Consider the following 12,413-nt stretch of genomic DNA (forward strand, 5'->3'; position numbering starts at 1 on the left):
CATGTGAAATGTCACTATTCCCCCCCCTCAATATTATTGTGAACAATTTTTTAAAGGTAAAATGATGGGTATAAATGTCCATTCTAATAAAAAACTAATTCATCAATCCTTATTTATTCTCCTCTCTTCTCTCTCATCTTTTCTTTCTATTTATTCTCTTCTATCTATAAACATGATTGAGAAGGAAATTTTTTGAAAAAAAATCTTATTAGGGTATTCAAAAATCAAAATGTTATTTCTAATTAAAACTAACTCTTCAATCCCTATTTATTCTCCTATCTCCCCTCTCCTCTATCTCTTTTTTCCCTATTTATTCTCTTCCTTCTTAAAGATGGCTTAGAAAATTTGGAAAAAATCTACTCCACAATTAGGTCTCTTTCTCAATTTATTTATGGTTTCTCTATCCCATTCCCTTTATTGTTATTCTTTTTATTTGATTTTATATTCTATGTTTCTTTATTTCTTTTGCAATTTTTGTTATTTGATTTTGTATTGTGAATAAAATGTCTATAGTTAGTAGGTAACTAACTACCATTGATTTGCATCTCTTACCTAAAAAAAATTTTGGTTTACATCTCTTACCAAAGAAATTTTTTGTTTGCATCTAACTTTTTAAGGTTGAAGTCATGTGTATATTTTTTTTATATTGTTGCTTTAATTTTACCTATATTTTGTTCAAAAAAAAATATCATTATCAATAATTTATCTTTTTTTTTTTCAAATATGTGTGGGCCCCACAAAATATATGTGGGTCTATTATTTAATTTAATAAAATAGTTTAGAGGTGGGACCCCAAATGGGAAGGTTATACGGCCTTCATTCTTCCTCCCCCCCCCCTGCTGTTCCGGGGCCGGCCCCTGGTCAACGCTACCCTCCAAAAAAAAATGTGGAGGTAAGACTCCATAGGACACCCCCCCCTCCACCCGAACTTTGTTTGCGCGGAAGTCTTTGGTACGGGTTCACCCTTTTTTAAAAAGAATGGTCTAGACATACCAGTTGACAATTAAGGCTCAACTTCTTAATGATTTACTCTTTGTTAATCCATATTTAAGTAGTCTAACACTGCTCTATATTTTTAATGTTTTTATATTTTTTCTTCTTTTTTCACAAATATATTTTATTTCTTTTCAACTTATTCTTCCTTCTTATACAAAACCCATTAAATTTAATTAGATACATTTATTCTTTATTTCTTCCTCCCAATTTTATCAAAAATTGATTAAACATGATAATATAAATATTTTTTATTTTCACTAAAGGAGAAATGGAAATATGAATAAAAAAATCCAAACAAAAAATCACACAAAAGAGGGGGAAGTTAAAAAAAAAAAATGCTTCTAATCAAGTTCAATATGTTTCTATAAACAAGGAAAAAGAGAAAGCAAAAATGAGAAAAATTTTGCTTTAATAGATTAAAGTGATAAAAATAAAGAGTAATTGGCCATGTAAATTATTAAAGAAAAAGAGAGGTAATAGTTTAATTTTCCTTTTCTTCTTTTTTGTTAGGTTCTGAGGTTCTTCTAGACAAGTTTATGCGCACTTCAACTACATCATTAGGGTAGGTTTTATATATAATTTAAATTGAGTATCAAGAATAATCGAACCCCGGCCTCTGCACTAAGAGGGTTGATTGTTGCCAATGCCCAATGGGCCAACTCTTTGGCGGTTAGTTAAAAAATTTGCAAAGCTTTACTTCATATATTAATAAGTAACCTTGAGATCTATTGTACTTCAAATTGGAGTCAATCCAATAGAGTCTGGCAAAAACATGTGACCCATAAAGACCTCTCTATCTCATTGAAAGAAATTTGTTCCTAGTATTCAATAATTTTAGTACAATATAAATGATTTTCATATGTAAAACATTGTTTCTCTACTGTTCATGGTAACCAATTTTTATTATTAGTCAAAATACAATTTCGAAAAACAATAAAGGATTAGTTAACTAATCCACATAATTAATGGCTCCATTTGGCAAAAATTAGAACCTGCTTAAGGACCACCTATAAGTTCTAGTATTTTAAAAAGGATAAAGATTGTGCTTAAGTTATCTCAGTGCTTATTCCTATAGAAGATTTTAGTTTAAATGTCTTTATCTCTATCAACGATAAGATTTTGATTTTGATTTATTATTATTATTATTATTATTATTATTATTATTATATATATATATATATATATTTTTTTTTTTGATAAACTTGGGTTTATGCATAGAAGAAATTACAATGACAACAATATGTTTTGGATCAACATGGTAAAATTCATATCTCATGGTATGAGGATTCTACTAACCATTCAAGATTTAGCTCTATTAAATTTCTAAAATACACTTTATGATATTAAGTGAATCATATAATTCTACAGCTTTAGCCTTTCAAAAAACAATATAATTTTTATAACTTATTTAAAATTAATAAATATAACAGCTTTAGGGGTATTTATTTTCTATCCAAAAATGAAAGAGAAAAATAATTTATAAAATATAATAAGATAGATCATTGAAATGTAAGTAGGGCTTTTTTCTTTCCACATTATTCTTTACTTTTTTACTTCCAGACCCTCAAAACCGGGAAAAAAAACTATAATCCGTTTTATTCTTAATAAAAATAAAAAACAAAAAATACCAAATAAAGAAAGAATGATTGAATAAAACTCAAATAGAAACTGAAGAGGAAGGGAAATCATTATTTAAAGTTTACTAATATGATTTGAATTTGTCCTCTTAATTCAAAAAAAGAGTTAGGAAAAAACAATTATATTTTTATAAAAAAAACCCCTTTTATTTTTAAAAAGAAAAAATAAAAAACAAAACAAAAAAACAAACACCTTATAAAGGGAAAACAAACAAAAAAAAAAAATAAAAAAGTTTTTTCTTCTTCACCCCAAATATATATATATATATATATATATATATATATATATATATAAAAAAAAAAAAAAAAAAAAAAAAATATAAATAAAAATAAAAAAATATAAAATATATATAATCCTAATTTAACAGTTATTTATCAAGAAACTTTAAGAACTTATCAAGTAGTATAAGCTCCGTAACATATAAATTACAAGATGGCAATTCAAAAATAATTAGGATCAAAATAAGCTAAAATATAATTTTTATAAAATTTTAATGATTATACATTAAAATTCCTAAAATTTTAATAGGATGTATGAGATTTAAAACATATCTTTTCTATTTTATCCATATCACTTAAGTTTTTTTCTATTAAATCACTTAATCAAACATAATATTTGTACACATCCTAATTTATATAATGCATTAGTTCAATAAACAAGAATTTAACCGTTATTCAGTGAAGATACTTTAAGAACTTATCAAGTAGTATAAACTTCATAACATACAATACAATGACAATTCTAAAATAGTTAGGATCAAAATAAACTAAAATATTCTTTTTATAAAGAATTTAATGATTATAAATTAAAATTCTTAAAATTTAAATAGGATGGATGTATGAGATTTTATGAGATTTTAAAACATATATGTTCTATTTCATCCATATTTAAATACAGGTATTTTAATAGCCCAATTCAATAAGCACTACGTCTTAAATATCATACAAAAAATTAAGAAGGCCTATAAAAATTACAATAAAAGTATAATAAAAAGAAAACATAAAATTAAATACCTGGAGCAATATATCCATGAGTTCCTTTAAGTGACGTCCAATTGGATGAGTCTGCATTTAAGAGTCTGGCAATACCAAAATCGGATACTCGAGCCTCAAGTTCCAAGTCTAGCAATATATTTTTGCTTGAAATATCCCGATGAATTATTGGTGGAGTACAATCATGATGCAAATAGGACAAAGCATTTGTAATACTTTCTATGACGTTTACTCTTTTCAGCCAATCCAACTCCATTGCCGTTGCTTCATTGCTTAAGATATGTGCCAAACTTCCTTTTCCCATGTACTCATAAATAAGAAACATGTATCGTGGATGTGAACAAAACCCGTAAAGTTTGATAATGTTTCGGTGCCTAATGTTTGTTAACACACGCATCTCATTTTCAAAGCTTTCATCAATTATCACATTGTCTTCCAATGGATGAAACTTTTTCAAGGCTACCACATGACCTGTAGGTAGGACTGCTTTGTAAACACTCCCATAAGTTCCAGTTCCAACACAATATTTAATGTCAAAATTCTCTGTTGCTTGGATTATGTCATCATAAGCAATCTTGCCATCAAAATTCCATATTGACAATATATTGCCATGATTTCTTCTTATTGCTTCTGCTTTTCTTTTTTGATTACCTTTCTTCAAGAAGAAAACGACAACAATGATCGCAAATGCAAGGATTGCTATTCCTATCAAAGAACCAATGATGGATATGGAGACTTTATGTCTATTTTTTCTATATCCTTCATTTATACTAGATCGATTGCAAGGAAAAAGACCTTGATATTCACCACATAACCCTTTGTTGTTACTAAATGTTTGTGGTGAAGCAGCATGTTGGAAAACCTTGTTATTAGGAACTTCACCATTCAATTGATTATAAGACAAATCAAGAGATACCAAGCTAACCATGTCTTCAAGAGAAGGGGGTATAGATCCTGTGATAATATTGTGGGATAAATTCAAAACTTCCAACATTTTCAGCTTTGCAAGTTCTGTTGGTATCGTTCCCCCTAATGAGTTATGGTTAAGATCCAACTGAACTTGTAGGGATACTAGATCACCAATTTGAGATGGAATATTTCCACTCAGTGAGTTGCAGCCTAAATTTAATGAGATTAGTTTGGAGCATTGACCAAGTTGTGCAGGGATTGATCCGATTAGCCGATTTGATGATATATCTAGAACCTCTAGATTGATTAATTTGCCAATTTCAACTGGTATATGCCCTAAAATTTTATTCTCACTTAAATTCAAATTGACCAAGTTGGATAAGTTACCAAGTTCCTTCGGTATTTCGCCAACAAGTCTATTGAAAGAAAGGTCAAGTCGTCCAAGTTGAGTTAATTGACCAATCTCAACTGGTATCTTTCCACTGATATTGTTTCTAGAAATCTTTAGTGTTGACAAATTCTTGCATTCTCCCCAATTTCTTTGTGACTCTCCATAGAGCTTGTTGTGACTGATATCAATGTAGTTAAGATGTGGGTGTACACCAAAACTATTATTTATATTTCCAAGAAATTGGTTGTCATCAAGTCTAACTCTCCTTAGACTTGTACAATTTCTCAAGTCTGGAATAGGACCCAAGAGACTATTGTTTGCGACCACTAATAGTTGAAGTGATCCTCCTTGGCATATTTGTTGTGGTAAGCTTCCAGATAAGAAGTTGCCAAACAAGTCGATCTGTACAAAGGAAGCTTGGCTACCTAAGTCTTTTGGAATTGGACCTGATAATTGATTCATATACAAGTAGAGAGTCTCTAGTCTACTTAAATTAGCTAGAGAATGAGGGATCGGACCAATGAGCTTGTTTATGGAGAGTTCCAAGTCAATCAGATTTTTCATTTCTCCAATTTCTGGAGGAATTGAACCAGACAATTGATTATCATCCAAATAGAGGGTCTCTAGTCTACTTAAATTAGCTAGAGAATGAGGGATCGGATCACCAGATAATTGATTATTATCCAAATAGAGAATCTCTAGGCTACTTAAATTACCTAGAGAATGAGGGACTGGACCATTTAATTTGTTATAAGAAAGTGCCAATTGAATCAGATTTTCCATACCCCCAATTTCTAAAGGAATTGGACCAGATAGTTGATTCCTTTGCAAGTAGAGTATCTCTAGTCTACTCAAATTAGCCAGAGAATGAGGGATCAGACCAATGAACTTGTTTATGGAGAGTTCCAAGTCAATTAGATTTTTCATATCTCCAAATTCTGAAGGAATTGGACCTGATAATTGATTTTTACCCAAGTAGAGCCCCTGTAGTCTACTTAAATTCGCTAGAGAATGAGGGACTGGACCGTTTAATTTGTTATAAGAAAGTGCCAACTGAATCAGATTTTTCAAACCCCCAATTTCTGAAGGAACTGGACCAGATAGTTGATTCCTATGCAAGTAGAGTATCTCTAGTTTACTTAAATTAGCTAGAGAATGAGGCCAGCATCTTTGGAAAGATTATTGTTGGAGAGATCGAGGTGGATGAGTTTTGTGACAGTACAGCGTCGAATGGAATGGGTCCAAAGTGAGTTGATTGACACTGAGATTAAGACGGAGGAGATTAGAAAATGAAGAAAATGTGAAGTTGTGAAGTGTACCTTGCAGCTTTGCTTGGAAAAGGTTAATCTCAACAATGCTTCCAACTTTGTTGCAAGTTATGCCAAACCAGTTGCATGCTGATGATGAGGATGAAGATGACGAGGAAGTGAGGTTCCAAGAACTGAGAGCAGAAAGAGAGTAGTTTTGAAGGGTGGCTTTCCATTTGAGGAGAGCCTCAGCCTCAGCCTTGACTTGGGTTGATGACTGAACAGAATAAGATGTGCTACTTCCCGCAGCAAATGCAGATGAAGAGAAGAGGAGGAGAAGGCAAATAAGAAATGCTATTATGAGAGTTGGGAAGAAGAATAACAAGGATGGAGTAGTACTAGTATTGGAGTAATGAGCCATTCGTAACTTCCACTGTGGTTTGCAGTTTGGTGGTGTGGTATTAGGCAGTTTCCAGAGTGTAATTTATAGAGAAATTAGTGTAGGCCTATATTACTCACAATTGAAGAGGAGGTCTTGGATTGGATTGCACATTGCACATTGCAGTGGGTTATCTTCTTCTACTGCTCCGCCTCCTACACTCTTTATTTGTTTGGTCTTCAGTTCTTCCTCGTCTCCAGCGGTAGCTTTTAAAAACAGTAGCTATCGCTTTTAGTAATGGTGCAAAAAGTGGTATGAACATAACCTACCATTCTGGTTGGTTCTTCACTTTCAATTTTAATACCATTTTTGAGTTGTACCTCCTAAAAGTAGTGTCATTTCAAAAGAATTTAAAATATTAAATTGTTATCTTTTTATTACTTCATGCATATCTTCTTGTCAATCAATTTTTGTTTATTGTTAGTGGTGAAGTTCGGTAGGTTGTCACTTTCTTGACATACGCTTAAATTCGTGTGACATAAAGATGAACAATTGGTATTTTGTTCTATTACGAACAATATGATTATAATACGTGAATTTTCAAATCATGATTGTGAAGGGTTGGAATTGGAATACGATAAAGCGAAGGGTTGGAGTAGGATAAAGCTGAGGATATCTTGAATCAAGATTCCTTCAAGATTTTCCTTCTCTCCTTTTTATAAAATAGATATTTACATTGAATGAAGCAGTCATGCTTTTAATATAAGTAAAATAATAATAATAATAATAATAATTATTATTATTATTATTATAATAAAATATATAAAAAAAATAAAGATAGAGAAAAGCAATCATTCATGCATTGAAAGCCTAGTAGAGTGTAGAGATTCTTTTCACCCGCCAATTTATCCTTTCACACTCATATGAGACAGTGAGACTCACATTTATTGAGTCTGTCCTTGTTAGGCAAAAACAGTGTCAACCCCACACATGTGACCATGGTGAGATATGTCGTGTATGGATTAGATGTTTTGGGATTGTGGGGTTGGATGACCAATGACCAAGTCATTCACTCTTGCTTGTACAGAATAAATCAACAAAACAGACTTTTAGGCTTCCGTTGGAGACGGGAAGAAGACTTCTAAGCAAACAAAACCCAATAAAAAGAACCAAGACCACTAATGACTTTTAAGATGCAATTGGAGACAGGGAAGAAGACTTTTAAGCTTGTGCGTGAGGCAGGGGAGAAGAGGACACCACGCCATTGCATGCCAACCAAACGTTCCTAGTAAGAAAAAGAACCAAGATCACTAACGTTAGATTAACGTTAAGTTGTGGTTTGGATCTAGATATCTCTAGGTACAATTATAAAAAGATTTTAGATTAGCCTCAGGAAACTCAATTTTGAAGTAATTTAAAAAAATTAATAATAATAATAATAATAATAATAAAATAAAAAAACAATTTAGTCAAATTATTGAAGGAAATTAGAGGCACAGGTTGACTTGGAAGTGACTTGAAATGGAGATGTTTTGGGATTGCGGTGGTGGATGACCAATGACCAAGTCACTCACCATTACTTGCTACAAAGCAAATCACAAAGACTTTTCAGCTGCCGTAAGAGACGGGGAAGAAGACTTTTAAGCAAACAAAACCCAAGAAAATGAACCAATACCACTAATATCCTATTTAGTTGTGGTTTGGATCTAAATCGCTGCGTAGAATTATCAAGATTTCAGATTAATGTCTACAAACTCAGTTTTGAAGTAATTTTATAAAATGTGGTCAAAGAAATTAGACTTAAGGAAAATTTGATTGGCTTGAGACAAACTCATAAGTATCTATCTGATATAAGCAAACTAGAGGTGTTCTGCTTAGCCGAGAATTGACGATTTGTTTCCAATAAACCTGTATCTAAAAGTACAAAATAGAAGCTTTTGAGATACTTCTAAATTAATGATTAATATGTGATTATAGTGTAGCATGTACAACATGTTGTTATAAAGTTGAAAAAACTAACAAAAATAGAATACATATAATAAGGCTTTGTTAGATCTAGCTTCTAAAACAAACATTGAATACCAAAGTAGAAACTGAAAAATAGTAATTAAGCACTACATTGTAAAGTACAATCTAGAAAAGAAAGGATCATCTAAAGACTTCAAAGCAGAGACTTCAACAACATATAATGTTGGGCCAAAAAAACAACAACGAATACAAAAATGAAAGCTGACTAATGTACAGTATGTCACACCCCACCTGCCGGTCTCAGTTACCCGCCCGACAACCCGTGGGTGCAATCTGTCACAGGATCTACGGTCTTACTCATCAATAATAATAAATGCAAGAATTAGAAAATCAAGATCAAGAACAAATTCAAATAATTAATCAAAAGGGATTACAGGAGTTCAAATACTCCAATAAAAGTCAAAGAAAGAATCAAAGGAAAGAAATCACAAATCAAAAGTAATATCGAGTTCAGCGGAAGCAATCAAAATAAACTAAATTATCTTCTTCCAGTTTCTTTTTCTAAAGCTAAATAATGTTTGTCATAAATGGCAATGAAGGGGGTTCTCCAGCTCTTCTCCAGTCGATCCTCAAAATATCTGGCAATCTGCCTCCTTTGGCCATCAATGGGTGTTATAAGTGCACTCCAAGCATCCGCAAGAGGCTTCATGCACGCTATCTCCATCTTCCATTGACGGTGCCACATCTTCTTCATACGGGAGGGTTCAATCAAACGAATTCTCTCCAATTTCCAATGACGTGTAACCATCTGTACAATAACATAACATACAAAGAAAGGAATGAGTTCTGACAAACTCAGTAAGGAAAACACATTTCTTATATATATGTCAACACAATTCACAATGCATATATGAAATGAATGATATGCAACAGTATGTATGCTACTAAGATCTAACTTTGCAAGTCTCTAGACAGTTGACATGCTTTAAGATATAACACCAGCCCTCCTTTGGGTAGGTCCAGTCACTCTGATCCCTCACGAACTGGTTACCTCTATTGGTATCCTGCGTAAAGGGGTAAGTCCTTATCAGGCATCCATGGCTGGGGTTTAAGTCAACACTCTTTTACCACGACCATTGGCATGAGTACTAGCACATGTCGGGGTTTCTAATCCAATGCAAGGTCATACTAGTAACACACTATATGAAGTCCAGATACTTTCCCTATGGCACCAACCAACTCAATTCTGTATACTTCGCAACCTACGAATGAAAATCCTCATTGACTGGCTATCTCCATTGGACTCCACTCCCTAACCGTATGGTCATCCACATATTGTTGAGGCGGAATGCTATCATGACTCCTCACAACATCCGGGCCGCTCCTTGGACCTCCATGAGCCCAACCCTAACATCTGCAACCCTACCATTGCATGATCAACAGTGGACCACTGAGTCTCCGCACAGACTGGTTACTGCTATAGGATGAAATAGAGTCACGTCACCATTGTCACGGGTCATTTGGCTTCAATTCCCCTGTTGAAAGGGTAATAGCATGTGGGGTACCTAGCCATGCAATTCTAGATTCCGTAGGTATGTCATCCAACAATCACAATAGTGTTGGAGGCATCAGTGAGCATGTGTCCCATACCACAGCCCTCTGATATCTCAAGCAAAGATACCCAATTAGGTACCCTTTCCATCACAACTACACTACGTCATTCACCATCATACCATAATTAGTTGTTCAATATCACAAGTGATAAAGTATATAAAAGAACTTCACAAATAGCAAGTATACAACAGTAATATCATGCTTAATACAATTATAGCAAGGTACATGATTAATGAATAGTATAGAAAGCAACTGAACTCATCATGTACATGTTATTGTATATAAATAAGATAGTGTGTCCTTACCTGTAATTAAGTAAAAGTTCTTTAGAATGCAACCAAACCTTAATTACAAGACTTTTAGCAAAGTTAGAGACCACCTAAATATAGGGTTACAATAATGAGTTGAGGATAGGAGTCAAATCAAAGCAAAAACAAAAGTCACATAGCCATTGTGACCCAGCCGGTCGGTTGGGTCAAGCGACCGCCCTATTACAGACAGTCTTCCAACTCCGAAATTCAGACTTTTGATCATCCAATTCGAATATGGTTTTGGGATGATCTTAATCCGAATTTCAATCTTAACAAGTCTATAACAAAGTGCAAAACAGAAACCTAAAATTAACAAGATCTACTACCCAAATTCTTCTCCCTTGATCAGATCCATCCTTTATTCGAATGCAAGGATTCATTTTTAGATAGGATCTTCTCAAAATCATTGAAAAGGGAATAAACCTAATCACAAATAGGTTACCACCAACAAAAGAGTGGGATCTATACCAATCCTAGAGTTGAGCAAGAAGAAAAGAGTGAAAGGGACTCACCTACCTCAATCAGATTAGAAAAATAGATGGGGGAATGGATCCAGATCACAATCCTCGCTTCGCTCACCTTCCAGCACGTGTTCTCTACCTCCTAGACGTCCACAATAGCAATCATGAATATAATAATGAGTTAAAAACACGGGGGTTTGCTATTTATAGAGGACATGGGAAATTAGGGTAAAATCCCGCAAGTAGACCATGGCGGTCGCTTGGGGCGGTTGATTGGCCCAATCAACCACCTTAAGCAACCGCCCCTTAGTACTTTGCAGTAGATGGGTGTTTTGCTCAAGGGGTTGATTCTCAACCTCAACCTAACCCTAAACAACACATGGGGGAGGTCTTACCTTCATTCCGAACATCTTCAAAACATCTCTTGACTTCTACCAAGGATCCCATTTCCCAGCAACGCAGGTTCTTCGTCAAGAGAATCAAGATCCATGGGTTCAGGATATGGATCATGGACTTCAATCCGGACACTCCACAACTTATTTCGGCTTGACCTTCAGGTTATCGGACCTGCAATACGGATTTTGGGTTAGAATTACGGGGGTTGTTACACAGTAAGTAAGCACTATTGCACTACACTATGAAATAGCATCTTCAAAATGCTTCCAAGCAAAGATTTGATAACATGTAGCGCTGGGCTCAGTGATCTAATTTAGATATTGTAATTATAAAACAAACAATGAATACCAAAGTAAAAATTGGAAAATATTAATTATGCACTACATTGTAATTTGTAAAGTACAATCCATAAATTAGGCAAAAAAATCCGAATTGAATATGGGATTGAATCGTTACAGGTCTCGTTGCAGGTTTAATTAATGAAGATTAAGGGTACAATGGGATTAATATATGAGCATGGTAGAAATCTTAGGTTAATTGAATGGGTGGTTTGTGTAATCTAGAAAAACACCTGATATATGATCTTCTAGAAGGGATAGGTTTTATTTTCCCAAAAAACTCCTACTTGTTAGTTTCTTCCCCCCCCCCCCCCCCCCCATAGGTAACCTTCATGTATAAAGAAGAGAGTAGTGTCCAGGAAATGCAACCTCATACAACCTATCTGGCCATGTCTAAATATACAGAATCGATCAAGTCCAAAACATCAATAACCTCTTCCACAGTTTTGTTGCTGAAATTGAAGCGCTAGAGCAAACCCAAAATTCTAGTCAAGAGCTGATACAAGCTAAAAGAAAGAGCCTCCAATGGGCATTGATAGTAGAAGAACAATTCTGGTTCCAAAATCTAGAGAGAGAGATATCATTGATGGTGACAGAAATGCAACCTCATAGAACCTATCTGGCCATGTCTAAATATACAGAATCGATCAAGTCCAAAACATCAATAACCTCTTCCACAGTTTTGTTGCTGAAATTGAAGGGCCAGAGCAAGCCCAAAATTCTAGTCAAGAGCTGATACAAGATAAAAGAAAGAGCCTCCAATGGGCATTGAT

General features: G+C 33.7%; 1 protein-coding gene across 1 annotated transcript; it reads right to left on the minus strand.

Annotated features, from left to right (window-relative positions):
• Nucleotides 1-3,571: 3,571 nt before the first annotated feature.
• LOC149001886 (uncharacterized) lies at nucleotides 3,572-6,809 on the minus strand. Its single transcript, XM_089138205.1, is given in 3 exon segments — nucleotides 3,572-6,084; nucleotides 6,087-6,146; nucleotides 6,148-6,809. Coding segments are annotated over 3 exon segments (2,952 nt in total). The 5' UTR covers nucleotides 6,595-6,809; the 3' UTR covers nucleotides 3,572-3,639.
• Between the last annotated feature and the right edge of the window lie 5,604 nt (nucleotides 6,810-12,413).

Source organism: Hakea prostrata, chromosome 10, assembly GCF_041222555.1.
Source record: "Hakea prostrata isolate BN-2017 chromosome 10, UWA_Hpros_2, whole genome shotgun sequence".
Taxonomy (NCBI): Eukaryota; Viridiplantae; Streptophyta; class Magnoliopsida; order Proteales; family Proteaceae; genus Hakea; species Hakea prostrata.